Genomic DNA, 19,572 nt, shown 5'->3' on the forward strand with positions numbered 1-19,572 from the left:
AGGAGAAGCAGCCTGATGACACCGAGCGCCAGACCTCCAGCTGGCCCAGCTGGCTTAGCCTTCCCTCCTGCCCCAGGTGCATCTGGCACAGGCTCAGCAGGGCTGCTGCAACAGGGGGCCTGAAGCAGCAGCCCCAGGACGGGGAGCACCAGGCCTCCAACTGGTGGTGCAGGCTTGGCTTCTCCCCCTGCACCACATGGGTCTGCTCCAGGGCCAGCGGAGACGTCATTCGAGAGGGCCCAAAGCAGCAGCTCCTGCGCACCGAGCAGGTGGCCTTCAGCTTGCCCTATGCCCTGGGCCTGTTTTGCAACTACATGGAGCAAGTGGGGTGTACCGGGCTCCTTATGGGTTCCCTGATAGATATCTGCGCTCTCTGCCTGCTGCGGGTTACCTGCAGCCTCTGGAGAAAAGTACGAAGACCTCGGGAACAGGTGAGTGACTGAGATGCATTGCACAGGAAGGGGGGCTGCTGGTAGGGAGCGGGGAACCACAAAGACCTCGCCCATGAAGGCTTTCCTTGGAAGCAGATCCCAGAAAGTCCATTAGCTCTCCCAAGGGACTTGCTCAGCCGCAGGGCTGACGCTCACTGGGAGCCCCCGTGCAACACGGGGTCTGCTGGGGGTGCAGTGAGCCCCATGTGCTGCCCCGAGCAGTCCTGTGAGGCTGGACCGCCTGCAGAGGAAGCCGAGCCCTGCAGGACACTTCTCTGCAAAACGAGCCTGCTTCCCTTTCACTGTGCTCCTGCTCTGCTCACTTCCAGGGAACGCGACAAATGGCCTCAGATTCTCCGGGAACAGACTGCTCGGCCAAGAACACCGTCAATCGTTACGAGCAGCTCCACCGGCTGGAGGCCAAAATGGACTTTTTGCTGAGGTACCTGATGAACCTCGAACCCGACGCGGAGCTCAACTGCCAGCAGTCAGGGAAGAAGGCCCAAGGAGCAAGGAAGAGGAGTTGCTCCTCATCCCGCTCCAGCTCCGCTGTGGATTGCGTGGATGGACAACAGGAAAGCAGTGCAAGTGAGTAGGGCTCCCAGCAGCAGAAGGGGCAGGTGGGTCAAAGGGCGGGAATCATAATTTCAGGGAAGTATTTTCGTCCATCTGACAGTCCGTTCTTTTCAGGATGACAGCCAGCTGGTGGAGCAGGACATGCCTCAGCCCACCAAAGGTTCCTGGGCTGAAGGCATCTCCAGTGACTACAATCTTCCACCGCCTGGATGCCAAGAGCTCCTTGATCATCACCTTGCTGCAGGGGGCTACGGACGCTGGCCCAGCCTGCGTAACGGCCAGCGGAGACTATCCCACTAGTTTCAAGTTTTTGTTTTTCTCTTTTTTCTATGTTTCAATAAAAATTAAAATTTATTGCTAGTGCATGTATTTTGGTTTTCACTCGTGGAAGTTCAGAATGAATTGTACACATCCAAGAAGTTATGTAGGAGTACAAATTAATTGCCGAGGAAGCAATTTTACCACTTACAAGGTTGTGCCACCATCTTAAAAGAAGATGCTATTTGCTCTCCTAGGAAAACCTGGAAGCGTGCCACAAGATTTTATACCAAACAGGGCCTGATTTAATTGTCCTTCCCCGGTAGCCTCTTCCCAATTCCCGATGCAGTGCACATTAGCTGCACATTCAGACAAACTATCCAGTGTTCTGTCTTCTCTGACAGGCCCTTCTGAAATGATGTTCGTCACTTGTAGAGGACTGAAGCCAACCAAGTGAGGCTCAAAATTTAGTAGAAGATGCCATCAGGATTTCTCTGAAATTGCCAGGAGAAAAAAACTAGGGCTGTTGTTGTTCTTTCCCAGTCCTACTGCGTGAGACTGAAACCTTTCCTAAAGAAAATCAATTGAGGACACAAACAGATCTTCAGCTGATAGAAGCCAGCACAGCTCCACTCACCAGCAGACGTGACGCGCTGGACCAACTGTGCAGCTATTGAGTTTGTTCAGAAATGTAATACCTGTCCCTGTCACCAGAGTGCTTACGCAGGAGCTGTATAGGGTAGAATTTGTCCCTTACAAATCATGCAGTAAACAAGGTGTTTTCCAGTTAAGAAAGCTCTCCTGTCTTTTCCTCCCTTTTCCGTTTGCTACCATGGTTTGATTGAGGGGATAACATCAGGCTGAAGCCAAGGCCTGTCTGTTCATTCTGGTAATGTTTTTCTACAACGGCAATAAATAAGGCTAAGGGAGGCAATTCTTTGGTAGAAATGAAAGGAATTCATCTAGTGATGAAAGCTTTGCTCTGAAGTTTCACAGTTTAATATGTATTTTGGCAGAATGGGCAGGGATTAGGTGATTCATTTCTTGAAAATCTGTGATCCTCCACCACAAAAAAGAAACGTTGATATCCTTGGTTGGTGAAGTACTAATGGATGACTACCTTAAAGCCTCTATACACACTGTTCCAAACAGTTCATATTTGATGCCATGTAGAGGGTGGCCCAGAAACTTGGCAAGCTGAGTATTAAATGATACTTAACTTTCTCCGGAATAAATAGACAGCCACTTCTATTTATTGAGTGGAGAGTCTGGCTCAAAAAACCCAAGAGCCCCTAGGAAAGGTAGCAAAGCCGTACTTTTATGTGGTTTTAGGTACAGTGTTTTATTGATTGGCTTTTGATAATTAAGCTGACTTTTCTGTTTACAAAACATAAACTCCTTGCTGTCAGCCTTCTAAAAACATCTCCTTTTGAGATGAGCAGTTAAAAATAAAACAAAAAAAAGAGTCACTTGTGTTCAGATGAGGGATAACTGGTTGCAGAGAGTACTTACATGCATTGCTAGAGAAAAAACTGAACATTTTCCAGAATGTCTGCTGTATGCATCACTTCTAGGGAAGGCATCGTGTATTTTCTCTGAACCTGTAATTGCTGCCCTTTTGTCATGCTCCCAAGCTCGCCTTTGTTAAATCAATTAAATCTTTTAAATCTGGCTGGTGCAGTGGCTTATAAAATCCCAGAACAGGCAAGCATGACAGAACTGATTGAAACTAGTTGGATCCAGGACTGGCTCATGACCTATCGATAAAGGCTTCTTTTGCAGTGTTTTAAGTTATACTCTAGCTGCTCAGGAAAAAATGTCTGAGACAGACAACTGCCCCAGAACCAGAAGTCTGGAAAAGAGCTGCCATAGCTGTATTTGAAGATGTAGCTAGTTGGATAACTGTCCTGGAAGGCGGAAATCAGTCCTGGAGTGACTGAAGCTATGCGTACCTCCAGGCTGCGGTACTGCAGGATCAGGGAGCTGCTATGTCAGTAAGATTTTCCTCATGAGTTTTACTGCTATGTCTATTCTCCCACCTGCTGCTCAGCAGAACAGTCAGAGAGTTTATTTTGGTAGGAGGATGCTGATGGCCTTCAGTAGCCTGGTATCATTCAAGAGGCCAGTCAATCTGCTTCAGGGGATTGGAGCCCTGTGTAACATTAACACTAATAAAAAGAGAAAATTCCCAGCTTGTTTAAATGCTGTATTCCCAAACACCAAAGTAACAAGATGAGATCAAACGGCCATGTGAGCTAAAGCAACCACAAGGGCTTTTGTAACAACTGGTGCTCTTGCCAGATAAGGTTTCATTAATTTTACACAACCATAGGAAATGAAATTGATGCTTGCAGACAATACAATATTGACTTTGGATATGCAGTACAAGGCAGAACTTTACTGCATTTATATATTTTTTAAACGTTCAGTATTAAAGAAAGGTGCTTTTGGTTCATCTATGTCATTGTACAAGCGTAGAATCTTTGGGTTGGAAAGGACCTTCAGGGGCACCAAGTCCAACCATCAACCTGACCCACTGAGTCCCATCACTAAACCATGTTCCTCAGAGCCACGTTCACGTGTCTCTTAAATACCACCAATGATGGTGACTCCACTTCCTCCCTGGACAGCCCATTCCAGTACTTAACCACCCGCCTTGTGAATAAATTATTTCTCATATACAATATAGTCCTCCTTTGGCACAACTTACGATTGCCGCCTTGTGTCCTATTGCTTGCCACCTGAGAAAAGAGACGAAGATCTCTCCTGAATCAAACCATTCTCTGATTCTCTGCCTCTCACTACAACCACCATTCAGGTACTTGCAGAGAGGGACAAGGTCACCCCTCAGCCTCCATTTCTGCAGACTGAACAGCCCCAGTTCGCTCAGTCACTTCTCGTAAGCCTTGTTTTCCAAGCCCCATTTTGTTACGGTTCCTTTAGCTTTTCTGAAATGCTTTACTTCTACCTAGCTTACCTGCCATTCACCTATCACAGAAAGTATGAGGAGCTGAGATACGACTCAAATCCCATAACTAATGGTTCAATTAGCAACCACAAATAGTTGGTTAGTGAAAATTAAACATGGAACATTTTTTACAAGTTCTTACAAACTCTCCTCAGTGGTTAAAATAAGAAGTAAGCAAGAAGGCTTGTCTGCTGTAAACGTCACTGCTCCTTCTAGGAGAGCAGAAGCGGAGCACCAATTTGGCAAGTGCTTCACTAATATTTTTTTTCCACCTGGATTTCAGGTTTCCCTTCAGTTTGATTGATTCAAATCACATTTTCTGAGGTTAATTTTTAAGTGAAGAATTTACTAAATGTCCTGTCAGTTTAAATGAACACTATTAAATGTTTTATGTACAGTACATGTAGAAATATAACAGTTAATATAGGAATAAACTGAATTCCAAGCATAATATTTGGCTAAAATTTTGCTTTGAAAGAACTTGTGACAGAAAAGCTGCAGTTTGCCACTTCACACAGCACACCAGCTGTTTCTGTAAGGCACAACCTGGAAAACTTTAAGCAGCTTTAAAATGAATGATGTAATGAACAAATGATTGGAATATGTCTCTTAAATGCCATCTTATGTCATGCCATTTACATGCATGTACAAATAAATCTAAGTTCTTCAGATTGCATAAAATTTCTGAGGAAAAAGCATGTCAGCTATAACTAACTACAGGATCCTATTGCCTGCCAAATTCTTTCAGCATACAATAATTTCTGTGTGATCTTGCCACAACCAGGTTTAAACACATAAATATTGCAGCTTATTATTCTTTCATTATCAGTATTTCTGCTACCAGCTTGATGAAGCTTGCTGTCTTCTGAAAATTGCAGATCCACAATACTTGTATTCTTCTATACAGGTGCCTACTTCTGCAGCTAAACTTACATAGCATTCCTTTTTCAGCAGAAATTCAAAGCTCACAAATCTCTAGAGATTCCATTAGAAAAATGTGTTATTAATGAACTGAGATGCAAAAAAGACTTAGAGCAAGTAGAGCTAAATACAGGATACAGATCAATTGATTTCAAAAGCTACTAATCAGAATTGATTTTTGAACAACCATCAACATTTGGCCAAAGTGGAAAATTACTGCTTTTTCAAAACCTCACAACATAATGGTTAGAAAGCAACAATTCATTCAAAAGGAAATGTGGTTCTCTTAAGGAATAAAGTCAATTTATTTAAGTGGTTCAAAACTTGTTCTGCCTATGCATTTGTTTCTGCCACAGTAATGAGCTGCTAAACTTTCCTCTTGAGGTTTGTAGTTATTTAGCTCATTATAGTAACATAATCATATATCATTATATGCTATCATAAATCTACCACTTTTCCCTCACAGAGTTAATCTTTTAAAATTGAGTAATCTGTTGAGCATCAGGTTGAGTTAGTTTTTCCTTTGGCACAAATCATTTAATATAATCTGCTTTAACTTTTCAGACTAAGGCCCTCCAACCAAAGAGCAAAAATGGTCCTCAGGGACAGGAGGGCAGACGGAAGTGTTGGGATACAGAACCTCATTACAGCTGTGAATTGTTTATTGGGTTTCTGTTAAAATCCTGCATTGCCGTAGAATTTATTCAGAGAAAGCAAAGCTCCTATATTACCCACTGGCAAATTAATCACTTGTAATACTCCACCAGCCAAAAATGACCTTACACAAATGACAGTACAGCGGTGAAGAGAGTTTCAAAAAACTGGTTATCTGCCTGTACAAACTTAGATGCTTGGTTATACTTGCAACCAGACAGATGTCCTGCACACTTCTTTACTGTGAATATTTACCACACTTAAGCAGCATACCATCTGGATTACATAACATATTTCTTTAGTATGCAAGCTTCTGCTACTGGAAGAATCTGTGATAATCATATCACTTGCTAATTTATACCTCAGAAATTGGAGAAACATTATTTAGTTCCCACAGCAGAACTCGGGAATAGGAAAATAAGCTCCCCATTTAAAAGGCTGGGTAATTCAGAACAAAAAAATGTTTTAAATTAAGCAGCGGGATAGCTCCTTAGCTGCTGCCATTCCTGCCCTCAAATTACATTGACACTCTATAGCTTTGCACAGTGTCTTTGCAGATTACTACATACAATAACATATAAACAAAACTGCCAAATATTAAATAGGAAAATAATCTTTCTTTATCTAAGACCACATCTAGTACAGCATCATTGGTGGATAGAACAGAACATTGCCAAAGTGTGCATCTCTTCATCTATTTTAGCAAGCAAGCTGAAAATGACTTTTGGTGTGGCAGACTCACTCTCTCTAAACGGGAAGATGGCTGGATATTCAGTCAGGCAAGGTGTATAGCTGGTAGGCATCTACTGCCTTGTGAGAGCAACCCTTTCCTGACCATCAAGGAGTTATCATATTTAGTTATTATATCAAGTTTAGTTATTACATCAAGGCTATTTCACTTGATCTTCCCATCAGAGTTATTTGTGGGCATAATTCATTCTTGCAAACACCTTTTTGAAATCATGTCCTAAAAAGAAGCTGAATAAATGCAGTAGATGTGCTGTTGAGATAGTTTTCCCTATTATAATAAGATATCACAATAAGAAATGGTCTGAAATTTTGACTCTGTCTCAATAAAACCATGTTAAAAGTATGCTGTCAAACCCTTAATATGACAACATTGGCAGAAAATGCAAAAACTGAAGTCAATTTTTTTTCCCAACTAGGAATCAGGAAAGCTGTAAAAGAAGAAAAAAAAAAAAAAAGGAAGTTACCTTGAGATCCCTGCTGTACTGATTGATTTTGAAACTGAGCATATGGTTTATTTGGTATTCCAGAAAACTGCTGCCCATTTGGTGATTGGCTGTGCGATGATGGAGAGCTGTGTTTCTGCAATAGGGAAGGTGGAACTAATGCTTTCAGGGGGCTGACAAGTGGAGAGATTATGTTGGGAGCCAGCCTAGAAAAAGAAAATTCAGAAAAACTTCACATATCAAATATGGGAAAATGAAATACTTGAAAGGTCCTACATACGTGACCGCAAGACTATAGAAACATTTATTTTGCAGATATAAATTATGCTGTAAAAGAAAGATAACAATGCATTGCTGCTTTCAGGTCTTTATTAGCAAGGAAGGCAGTTAGAAAATGATTCATGTTTCTTTACATTGACTTCCTGTACTAATCGTAATGACAGAATCAAAATGACATCACTCCTCAGAAAGCAACTTAGACAGGGGTCAGTTTTAATTTGAAATTTTGTAAGCTGAGAAACGTCCAGAAACCGAAGTGGAGAATAAGTCAGAATAAGTAAAAGCATGTAAATTGTTCAAGTGCCTTGGTAGTTGTAGCGGGTAAAGCTTTCCACCCAGGTTTCAGCCAAGACAAAGAAAAACATTACTTTTCAATTATTCCTCATAAAGTATTTTTTAGACTTAACTGCAAGGAATACAGATTTAACTGCAATAGCTGGCACTGTCCTTTCAAAGAAAAGGCCCGAATAAGGGTTCCTTTGCATCAGCACCTCTCAGTGGAAGACTGGGAAGGGTGACGCCTGAGAGATGGAAAATTCCCCATGGACAGCTGGGAGTCAGGCAAGCACAGGAGCACTGGGACAGTCCCGCTTGGGGGACAGGCCCTGACCCTGCATTCCCAAAGCAAGCTGGAGCAGCTGAAGAAGAGCCTCATTGGCCTGCTGCCATGAAATCCCTGGGCAGTCCTCCACCCCTGGTAGAGAAGCTTCAATGCTTCCCCTGGCCATGGAGTGCCCCCAGCCCACCAAGGCAGGTACAGCAGCTGGCCCACACGAGATGCACCCTTTGCCAGAGAACTCTTTTGGCCATCCACAGACAGAAAGATGTCGTGGTACAGAAGACACGACCAAAAACCTGGTCATACAGGCATAAGCCTCTTTTATAGCTGCATTAAACTAACCCTGTAAATGAGTAACTTGTTATAAACTGAACCTTTTTGCCTCCTACTGTAGCTGTGACAAATGTTTTTTTGCCATATAGCCCAGGGTTACACTTTCAAATGTGAGGTCTGCAGAGAGCAGGCGTTCAGCATATGTCAGAGCAGGTCACAGTATGTGCCCCCTAGCTGAAAAAAATATTGAGCACACACCAGCGCAAAAGTACAGAGAATCAGCTACACAAGCGAGTCAAATCTAACACCAGTGACTTCCTCTACCAGTGCACAAGCTGTTCAAATATCACACACCATGGTTTGGACTAGCAGGCTCTGACCAACTTACTCTGCTTCTTGGAGCACTTGTGACTAAAGCTTGTGAAGCGAGGTTGTGGTGGACACGAGGCTATGCACCCCGTGACAGTGTTCAGGAAGTAAATATAGACGAACTGTGAATTAAGGGTGACAACAGCATATTCAAATTTAACATGTAGGCAGAGGAACACTGCCAAAAGCTGTCACAGTAACATGGTGTCACAGTGACGCTTATTAAGAGTGGTTTAAATAAATCAACCAGTCAAAGCCAATCCTATGATGAAATAACTCCACCTCCCCAAAACAGAAAAATAAGACGTGTAATACAGCCTGCAGAGTTCAAATTTCCCCAAACTCAACTGAAGAAATAAGCAAGTATTGTTAAATGGATTAAGATAAGGGCATTTTCAAGCCAAATATCTAAGAACTGGAAAATAAACCTTTTGTGAGAAATACAACTCCCCATACGCAAAGGCCTGCAATATATATAGATAACTGAAGCAGAATTATAAAGCCAACATGCAAATAAAAGAAACTTATTAGTCTGTGGGTTTTTTTGTTTGCTTGTTTTTGCTTCGAATACATATTAAAAAGAGCTCTGCAACAGAAACTAAGAAGAGGTGGCAGGAACTGGGAGCGGGGCTGCAGCAGGGTGGGCAGTGTGGGGCCAGCCATGCCCTCGCAGGTCCCAGGCTGACACTGCTCTCTGGAGCCAGCTCTACTGAGGACTGGATGCTCAGGGGAAAATACCGAGCTTGTTTACAGCTAAATGCAAAGGTCAGCTCCCATGTGGCCATAGTTTTTCCTCAGATGTCTCAGTGGAGAAACAGTTAAACAAAACCGATCTGTCGTGCTGCCCAGCTGCATGCCTGATCTTCCACAAATTCTCTCAAACATGTGCTAGTGGTGAGGACTGCATGCAGATGGGGCTGCCCTTATCTGCTGGAACCTGCAGAAAAGCTTTGCTACAGTCTCATCCAATGCTGCCAGGGAGTGCTGGCAAATCATGACCGCAAGTGACAGAACGGTCACCAGCCCTTTCAAACAGCACATGGAGACATTGTCCTCGACATGCCAGAAATGCTAGTAGAAGCCAGGAAATACTTCTATCTGAAAGGAGATTAAAAAGATTGCAGTTGTTTTCTTTGGAAAGATAACAGCTAAAAGAGATCATGATAGTGACATTTATATGGGTAATGACCACACACACATTTTAAAGAGAAACAAAAGATGTACTGAAGACTCCAAGGCTGGATGAGCCAGAAACCACTCTGAATGAGGGAGGAAAATACTTCTGGTGAGCGAGCACTCTGCAACTGCCTGAGTTAGGTTTCCTGTGCCTGCTCTGTGAATGCCTTGTGCTGGCCACTGCTGGAGATGCAGCCCCATACGGGCCTGCCCGGCTGCTCTGTGTTGAATGCTTTGTTCGGACTGTGGGGAAACTGCGTTTTTAAATTCCATGCAAATATGTTGCACAGCAAAAATGGTACATTTAAGTTGTCTGGCTGTGGGAATTCTGAAAACCCCAGCTTCCCTGTTTCACTCTTCCTAAAGGTTATTTAAATCTTAACCCTGTGAGACGAACTGAATGGCTGTTACGATTATATTTTAAAGCAGTGCTTGTTCCCACTCACACTCTTTCGCATTCTTGTTTTTCTTGTGTATGAGCTCAACGGTTTGCCAGGGTTTGTGCCTCAAAGCCTTTGCAATGGCTTGTTGAGAGCAGGAGGGAGGCACACCAGTGCCAGGCCAGGAGGCAGCAGGGTGAGGAGGTGTGGGGCCCTGCTCCAGCCAGGCGAGCAGGGCTGCCAGCTCCTTGCTTCCACTTGCTCTGCCTGCACGGTGCTGGGGCTCAGCAAACATTGCTGCCGGCAGGAAGCCAGTATCCTAGTAACTTGCAGTGCAGCAGCTTGGGCTGAAACCCTTAGAGCTCTGTGTAATGCTGAGCTCTCTCTGCCTTCTCTGTGTGAAGAGTTTCATGCAGTATGAGCAGGTAACCATAAAATCTGCTGCTTTCTCCTCAGTCTCTCCCAAATGTTTCCCATAAGTTAGGGCACAGTTTTTAGCTAGGAAAAAGCATTGCTCAGCAGAAAAATCAGTCTGTATAGCATAAGTGGCCAATATGGGAATTTGTCTCCTTAAAATAGTCATCACAATGCCTACAGCTCAAGCTGGCCCCTAAAATATTGTTCTGTGTGTGCACATGTGCTCTGGCAGACTCAAGGAGAGTTTTTCATCAACTAACTCTCCAGCCGCCAGTGCCCTGTTTTTAATTCTGTCCTACATGCTTGCCTACTAATCACGTTGCTGTGATACTCAGCTTGTTAAAGGATAGGCAGAATCATTCCTCATACAAACTAACTAGCTTAAAAGGAGATGCCTTCTGTATGAAAGGGGAAACGCTAAACTATTTAAGCCAGAAACTCAGCTGGATACATTAAAAATTCCGAGGCAGTAGCTCAGGCATATGTTTCAGAAACTAATAGCCTGTACATTTCCTGTTAATACTGTACTACAACCACAGTTTGCTTTGGTTTGTATATTAATAATAAATATGTGCCATATATTTTATTTGAATTGTAACTTGCATAAATCATAAGTCTGCAGGTCCTTTGGGGGCCTTTTAATATATATCTGTGCCTATATACAGTTATATTGGCAGTTTATAGATAAATACACATACACGGAAAAAAATCCTTCCTTAATTCATTAAATTTAAGGGCTCCTATCTGTCCTGAATCTCTCTGCTTGAGAAGATCAACCTTTTTCCTACCTCGCTAACAGTATTGACAAAGCTAAGAAAGATGAACAGTTCTTACAGCTTGCTTACACTGCTGATCTAGTTGGACTGTCAATAAATTCCACCTTGTCTTATAAGGATGCTTGATGATAAAACACTTTCATTATCTCAAGTAACAAATCAAAACACTGCAAGGCTTTCATCACTCCACTATATCCTTTATGAGAAGGGTAACATCTTAATCATGCTCTTACCTTATTCCTATCCGTTTCCCAGCATAGACACTAATGAAGTCCCTAGCTGGATTTCATCTCGGAATTCAGCAGATTTTCAGTTGCCTACTGATGGAATTGCTATTGCTAAAAAACGTTTCTGGATGTGATACATGGTACAAGTAGGAAAGCCTTTTCATCTCAAGACTTTTGGTGACTTTGGACCTAATGATAGTAGGTGCTTCTCAGTATCTTGTGTGTCTCTAAGGAACAGCCTGTGGATTCACAGGACTCTGTAGGCTGGAAACCTCTGCTGTATTTGTGGTGCTCTCTGGGTGGGTTTCTGTATGGCAGTCAGCACTGTGGTGCAGTGCCCAGAAATCCTCCTAGCCTGGAAGTAGCATCTGTGATGAATACATGTCTCAAGCCTTGTTTTATATGGTAAACACCCTAACTGGAGGACACACTTTCCAAACCCTGGAAATGTTTGCCTCCTTACCTCCCATTCTCCTGTAACTTCTCTGGGTCCCCATGGTACCAAAACTGCATCTTCAGTACTTCGTGCATCACAGACAAAAGTGCTGCTGCTTAACAATTACAAATGACTGGTAATAGCGCAGCCCAAGAGGTTCATGTTGCATGCTGCTGGGATAGGTCAGAAGGGAGGTGCTAAGGAGAATGTTTACTGGTGATCTGGATAAAGCAGGGGAGAAGTGGTGAATATTCACTGAAAATACTTTGGTTTCCTCAGAAGCTACTCAGGTGCTTGCAGGGAACTCAAAACAGATATGAATATATTCAGAATCTGGACAGCAGGATGCAAAATGAAACCAAATTTGGAGAAATTAGAGGTATTATGCATCAACACTGAATACAGGAAGAGCTGTATTCAGTTTTGATGCATTAAATCATTGTAGGAGTTAAAAGCCACTGAAGATACACTAGAATAGTAAGAGAGAGTTTTCTTACCAAGTAAAATTGCCAAAACTATAAGCGTGGCACTGAAAGAAGAGAACTTGAAACACAGTTTTTCAGAATGCAGTGGCACAGGAGAGGAGCCAGCCTCCTCTCCACCCTGCTGGAGACAAAGGAGCGACAGGGCATTCAGCACCGGGAGAGGCAGGTCAGTTTAAAACAAAAGGAACATTTTGCTCACACAGCATGCTCTGGCCTGTGGCAGTCATAGCCACAGGAAGTCACAGAATCAAACAGTCTAGATAAGTTTTTTAAAAACAGAATGAATAATTTGATGGCCAAAAGCAACATTTCCATGCTAAGCACAGGGTAATCAAATCTTGTGCTTCAGGATGTAAACTGATCGCCCAAGAAATCAGAGAGGAATTCTCACTCTTCACTCATCATACAACTTGACATGATTGACCAGGTATTGTGGGTTTTTTTCAAATTCCCTTTGAAGCACCATGTGTAGGGTGGTGCTGAAGACATAATACTAGTCTTGAGGGACCTATGATTTCAGGTGGAACTGCAAGCCTAATGCATTCCTCTTCTGAGGATGCATCAGTAGACAAATAAGCAAAAGGACTAATCAGAAAAATCTTGTTTTTGTAATACCATCATCCATAGAACTGACAGAATGGTATTGGAAGAACTGATCCTACGTTGATAACACACCTTGTCTATGATACCACATACGTTTCTGTACAATGTTAAACACTATCTTAAATTACTCAGTTTCGCAGCCCTTCTAAGTTAAGCTCTTGAAGTCTGATGAGATACTACCCCTGAAGAGTCACTAACACAAATGATAGACACAGATCATGAGCCACTTCCTCACCTCTACTGCAAAGCATTTGCCACTCACAGCAGTGGAAACACAGAAATCTGAATCTTAACAGACAGATTTTGTTAAATTAAAAGCCAAAATACAGAAGATATTAATCTATGTTCTCTGATTTTAAAAAGCGCATATCTTTAAGAATCTCAAACAGAAGTCTCAGTAAAACTTAAATTTTCTTTAGATTGTGTTTTAACATTATGTATTTTTTATTATAAATGTTAAGATTAAATTATAAGAAAGATGTATGTGAAGGAACTATCTAGGAGTGCTGTGAGTTAGCAGCAATCGATACCAAAGACACTTCCTAGGCTACAAGTACTGTTAACTTGCTTTAGGTTTACTTATCCTGCCTCCAGTTTTGGTTTCTCCTAGTAGACAGTGGTGCATAAAAAATCGTGTATTTTCACAATGCACACAAAATGTCATGTTCCAATAATCTTGAAAAATAAGGAACTCCCAAAAAATGCATATGGACATTGATTTTTCTGACCTTTCTGTCAAGATGGCAATGTATGTTTTCTATATTCGTCCACAGTACTTAGTCTGAGTAAGAAATAGTTTTATATTTCACTTTTGCTAGTCTGTTCAGTAACTGTTCCTGGACAAATTAACAGAGTAAGAAATTGTAAAGCCAGATCTAGAGCTGTTTTAAGAGGAGTTCTTTCATCATCTGGTTCATCGTGTCTTAACTGCCAAAACCCACACACAGTATGTTTAAGCAGAAAATACTTAAATTGAACTGAAAATTTAAAAATAATGAAAATAATTGAAACTAAGATTCTTGAATAATAACTGAGAAAGAAGTATAACCACAAAATAGAAATATCTGAGATTGGGATTTCTCCAATATGAAAACTGTCTGTTTTTTGGTGTTTTTTTTAATGATGTGATGGCTTGATTGGCAGATTCCTAGGCAAGACAAAGAATCTCAACCCATATTCCATTAACTTTAGTGGAAATAGGACCAAATCCAGACTGAAAAACATCTGTCCTGTATCTCAAATAACTTTTAATATATTTTGGGGTTTAAGACCATACTGTAATACAGCTCTCATGTATACCATATTGACATATCCCACTATATAGAATTTGAGAGTTTTTTAAAACTCATATTAGTAGGAAGAAAAGTATATAATAAAGCACCAGCATGAAAAGCACAAAGCAAAGAAGCTCTATGTTTTGGCATAAGTTACCTATACAGTATTGCAGCTAGTTACAAAATCTGAGATGTTTCCATAGAACCAGGTTCTGCCATAAAATCCAGCATGCTAACCATTTCATTCATAAATTTTCTCCCCAAGCATTACATTACTTATATTGTGAGAAAGTCCAATTGAGTTCCAGGACCAGGAAATTATTTTTTCAAATGAAAAAAAAAAAGTTAACACTGATTTTCATCTCTTCCCATAATATTAAAAATGATGTGTAAAGCTCTGCTAATCTGGTCTCTGGATAGCGCCCAATCTCTTGCCACGTGTTTCTGTTCTGGGTCTTGCCCTACGGGAATTTCTGTCAGCACATGCTCAGGAAACAGTTATACCGTTCCCTTTTTTTAACTTTTTAACTTTTTTTTTTTTTTTAAGACGGACTCTATCTGAAGTTTGGTGAACCTTTGCACTAATCACTGCCAGGTGCCTCTGGCTAGGTTTCTGGAATGCAAGGAATCTTTTCTTTCTCTTTCTTTCTTCCTTTCTCCTCTTCCCCTCTCTCCCTCATATATAATAAATCTTTCATTGAAAAGCACCTTGCTGGGCATCACCGCATTTTATTACCCCTTTCTATAAACAATGAGCAAACAAGTTGTTAGTCTGTATGATACTCAGTCTTGCTCTACAACTGCAAGATAGGACGCCGTGATCCTGTTCTGTTTTCTTGCTGTAGCCAGCTTGACCCAATGCCTGCTGTTCAGAGGCTTGGCCTCTACTCCTGGCTCTGCTGCCAATGCTATGTGTGACATACCTCCAGGGGTAACATCTTAAAGTAGGACTAAGGCAATCCCAGCCTTTTTCTCGCTTCTAGATAAGTACAAACTACTACAAAGACTGCTCCAACAGTAATGTCTCCTGTTTTATTATGTTGGCCCATGACATCATATTCTGTTACACAACTGTGGAAGTGAGCGCAGTGAGGCAGTGGGTGGTGTGTTTCAGCAGTGGGTCACCTCCGCTGCTGCAGATTTTTATGAGCACAGCATGCAGGCTCTCGTTCATCACTAGTGAAAATGCACAGCTAAAGGTGGTGACTGTGTTGAAAAACAGTGTTTTGTAGCTGAGAATTTGCTCTATCAAATAGCATTGTGCTGTTTGTGTCTGTTGTAGCTTCTACAGAAATAAATAGGAGGCATCACCTTCAGAGCAACCTACCTATTTGCAATTCAAAGTATTTCCTTGTATTACTTTAATCCAGTTCTGCATCTTCACTCACCTTCTCCCACAAGTGAGTATATGAACACACTTAGAATAAGAGGGGTTTCACAAACATTATGAGGAACACTATCCAAAGGAGCTTTTAGCGTGATTTAAGATTCTTAAGTCATTTAATTGCTTTAAAATAATAATACCAGTCAACAGTGATATGAAAACAGCTTCAGGATGAAAATTACAGAGGACCCAAAGGAGTCCTTTCCTGGTACTCTTACAGGCCTTCTCTTTGGGTCCCGAGTGACTTACTGAAACACTCACAATCTTTCTAACAAATACACACACAAGTCTCATAGCTGGAGGTACAGCATAACTCAGTATTTTGTAACTCACTTCACTATCTTCACAAAGAGACACACATCTACACAAACAAGGACCTTTCTATATTAAATTACTATTTCTACAATTGCTCTCACCTGATATGCAACTTCTGCAGAGCAGTTAAACCTTGGTGATCGCTATTGGAACTATGCCAATCTAAAAGACATTTTTATTTATAAGCACTCATTCGGTAATTTTCCTTGAAAAGAAGCTGATGAACCACTTCAGTGGGAGCCACTGCACCTAACGGAAATTTGAAATCTCATTCTAACAATCTAGCAGGAAAATACATTACCGAAGTAATATATATTAGCATGCTTTAAGTAGTATCAAAACATAGTTAGATAAAAAGCACAGTCTTAGGTTCAAATGATTGCCAGGAAGTAAATTAGAAAGACATGCAATCAAACACAGATATCGACATGTACTGCACACTTGACTGATCTGTCTTACTTGAGTCATTTAAGGTCATTGTTCTTTGGCAAGTATGCAGCAAGATGCTTCCAGGTGTATGTAGATTCTTTACAGGTTGCTGATGTTGCTTTCTTCAAGTTTACAGTGTAAAAGGCACTATACTGAACAGTGGGAGATGTTAAGATTACTTAACGACCTGTTACACTGTGAGAAATTGTTGTGTTCGGTGTATACAGCTTACACCTAACTGGAGAAGTTTTGCTTAGAAAACCAAACAGAAAGAAAAAAAGAAAAAATCAGCTTTACAGGTGTTAAGCATACGATTTACCTACAGACAAAACCAGTAATAGCTAAAAGCATTAACATAGAGGAGCTGTGGTTAAATCCATTTTAAATGTTCCTTGATTTACTCTGACGAATTCCTTTAAACTCCCTCCTTCTCTAGTAACTCTCTTTTATCTTACACTAAGACAGTTTTGCTCAGAGGGTCTCTTCTGGGCAGTCATCAAGGGGAGATCTTACCAGAGTTCATACACATATGAAGATGAGAACAGATGGCAAAGAGAACAGAGCCAGGCTCCTGTCGGTGGTGCCCACTGCCAGGCAAGAGGCAATGGGCACAAAGTGGGACACAGGAGGTTCCACCTGAACACCAGGAAGCACGTCAGTGCTCTGCAGGTATGGAGCTCTGGCACAGGCTGCCCAGAGATGTTGTGGGGGCTCCTTGATACCTTGCAAAGCTGCCTGGGTGTGGGCCTGGGCACCCTGCTCTGGGTGTCCTGCTTGAGCAGGGTTGGACCAGATAGACTGAGAGGTCCCTGCCAGCCTCAGCCATTCTGTGACTCTGTGACCATAGTCAGCACTCACTTTTGGGGTAAGGCTCTCTAATGAATGTCAATCCAGCCCTATCTGAAACAGAAATGAAATACATGTCCATCAATTTCTGCTCATGGCCAAACAATATTTTACCCCACGATCAAGCAAAAAGTTATTGTTGAGTTGTTGAAGTAAGTCTATACTAATGCTAATTTTGCTTTAAGGAGGAAAAAACTATACGAGTCTATCTGGACATGATTATAAATGAATTCTGATCACATTTTCTACAATGAGATAAATGGCTTGGGATTTGAAACCAGATGCTTTTAATTACTGATTTTCTTTGTTACATGAACCTCAGCTCCGCACCTGTACATTGTTCTTTCTTTGGACAGATGTACTGATGCCCCTTTTGCGTGCTCAGGTCTGTAACACTGAGATAAATTATGATGGGTTCTTGGCTTCCTCCATTGAAAATGTTTTCAGCTGTCAGAGATATCTGTTTCTTGTTATTGGTTTTAGTGCTTTTGAAAGAAAGTCTAAAACACTGACTTGTGCATTCTATTGTAAGTGAAGAGTACTCTCCAGAGGAATCCACAATGAATGAATGATGCATCTCCTTGGTACTAGGAACTGTTATAAAAACTGTATAGGTATTCAGTTCTCCTGAGTACTTCTAGAGTAAAAGTCTGTTTCATACGAAGATTCAAGCAATACACCGGCTCCTCCTCACTTTATGTATATGAGCTCACAAGCTTGAAATTCAGCCATAAGTAGTGAAGACATGCAATCATCACTGAAGGTAATGAGAATTAGGTACACGTGTATTTTCAGGTCTGGCCATGGATTCTGGCAGATCAAGGAATTTGCATAGCCTATTGAAAGGAGTCTTTTACTAGTTTGGAGCAATTTCTAAAATCTCATAACAGATACAGTCATCAGCAGAAGATGAGCTGCTTGCAGACAACAGTGAAACTCATAGCCACAATTTGAGTCCCGTCCCATCTGATGAGAAAGCACCCACAAGACCCCTTGTACACCTACCAGCAAAACTGAAGCTGAACACAGGGCCAAAGAGCAGAGGTTGGGGTGGCTGGAGGAGGCCTTCTCCCAGCTCCCTGGCTCACAAAGCAGGGGCAGGTACCAGATTCTAATTTCAAATGGAGGCTCCTGGCAGCATATCTTATGAGGCTGAAGTGTGGGTAGGTTCTGGCTTACACCCTTATTGTTGCCAAAATATAACGTGACAGTACAAACAAAAACCCAGCACACAAGATTTTGTCTTGCATATTTTTTTCAACCTTCAAAGTATTAGGAATTTTGAATCTAGTGTTCCCTTGTTGAGCAAAAAGGGAGGCTCTGTGTACCTTGTCTTACTTTAAGTAAAGGGAAATTAAGGACTAAACATTTAACAGAGATCTCTTTACAGTGAAGTATTTCTGTGGTATTTGAATTAACAGGTGCTAACAAGCAAGCAAACAAAAATTCTGATGTTTAAGTAGCCTGATTAAAACGTCTCTTTTCATTTGATTGCTCTTAAGTCCTGTTTCTTGTGATTTTGTGTGGCTAAGTGGCTCTTCAGGGGAGCCTGGAGCATGGTTTGAACTGGTTGCAGTGAGATGCCCGGATAAAAGAGAGTTGTGTAAACTCTTTCATCTAACTTTGATTACTTAACCCTTGATATTAAACTCACAATAATTATAAGACTGAATTCAAAGTTCCCATTAATCATCACCTACAGACATCACAAATGCCTTAATCTCACTAGTTCTTCATTTACTGCTGTGTTTACAGAGAAGAAATGACCTAAATTACCACAGGAGTATATATAAAAGAAAGTTTCACTTTCCTTTTCCTTGGAGACACATCACCTTCTTGGTAATGTTATTATTTGTCAGTATCCCCAGCCTCTTTGGAGAACATAAGTGCTGTTTGTTATAAGCGACACAAGTGACTGAGGGCCTCACAGTCACATATAGAGAGACTGTGTTCAGATCCTACAAAGTGACCTTGTTAGGCCATTAAGCTAAATTGGTGCAAATCCTTAACTTTGTGCCACCGCTTAAACTCATTTAACTTTAGACAGATCGGTTTCATTTAAATTGATCATTTATCACAGTAAATATTTTAAACTCGAATTTACAAGTGCAACTAAATATATTTTTTTAGACAACTTGGATAATACCAGCAAAAAAATAGTAGAGAGCAAGCCAAGTGCAACATTAACATAGGATTTAATACTAAAAGCTACGTTTTCATCTTCATATTGCTACAAATCAAAATGGACTACTTTTGCAATGGGCAAAATGAAACCAAATTAGTATACATGGCACATGCTACAAGAAATGCAAACATAACGCTTTGCTACCTGAAATAAAAAAT

General features: G+C 41.3%; 2 protein-coding genes across 7 annotated transcripts in view; one reads left to right on the forward strand and one right to left on the reverse strand.

Annotated features, from left to right (window-relative positions):
* The window catches only part of GLIS1 (GLIS family zinc finger 1), a 187,937-nt gene that overhangs the window by 8,885 nt on the left and 159,480 nt on the right, over window positions 1–19,572 (reverse strand). For all 6 annotated transcript variants that reach the window (XM_021404411.1, XM_021404405.1, XM_021404408.1 and 3 more), the window contains one exon: window positions 7,023–7,207. In XM_021404411.1, the coding sequence (XP_021260086.1) occupies window positions 7,023–7,207 (185 nt within the window). The remainder of the gene's footprint in view (window positions 1–7,022; window positions 7,208–19,572) is intronic.
* Window positions 7–1,372, forward strand: LOC110402387. Its single transcript, XM_021404420.1, has 3 exons — window positions 7–431; window positions 761–1,019; window positions 1,122–1,372. Exons 1-3 carry the CDS (start codon window positions 197–199, stop codon window positions 1,366–1,368), a joined length of 741 nt encoding a protein of 246 aa, XP_021260095.1. The 5' UTR covers window positions 7–196; the 3' UTR covers window positions 1,369–1,372.

Source organism: Numida meleagris, chromosome 7 (assembly GCF_002078875.1).
Source record: "Numida meleagris isolate 19003 breed g44 Domestic line chromosome 7, NumMel1.0, whole genome shotgun sequence".
NCBI classification, from domain to species: domain Eukaryota; kingdom Metazoa; phylum Chordata; class Aves; order Galliformes; family Numididae; genus Numida; species Numida meleagris.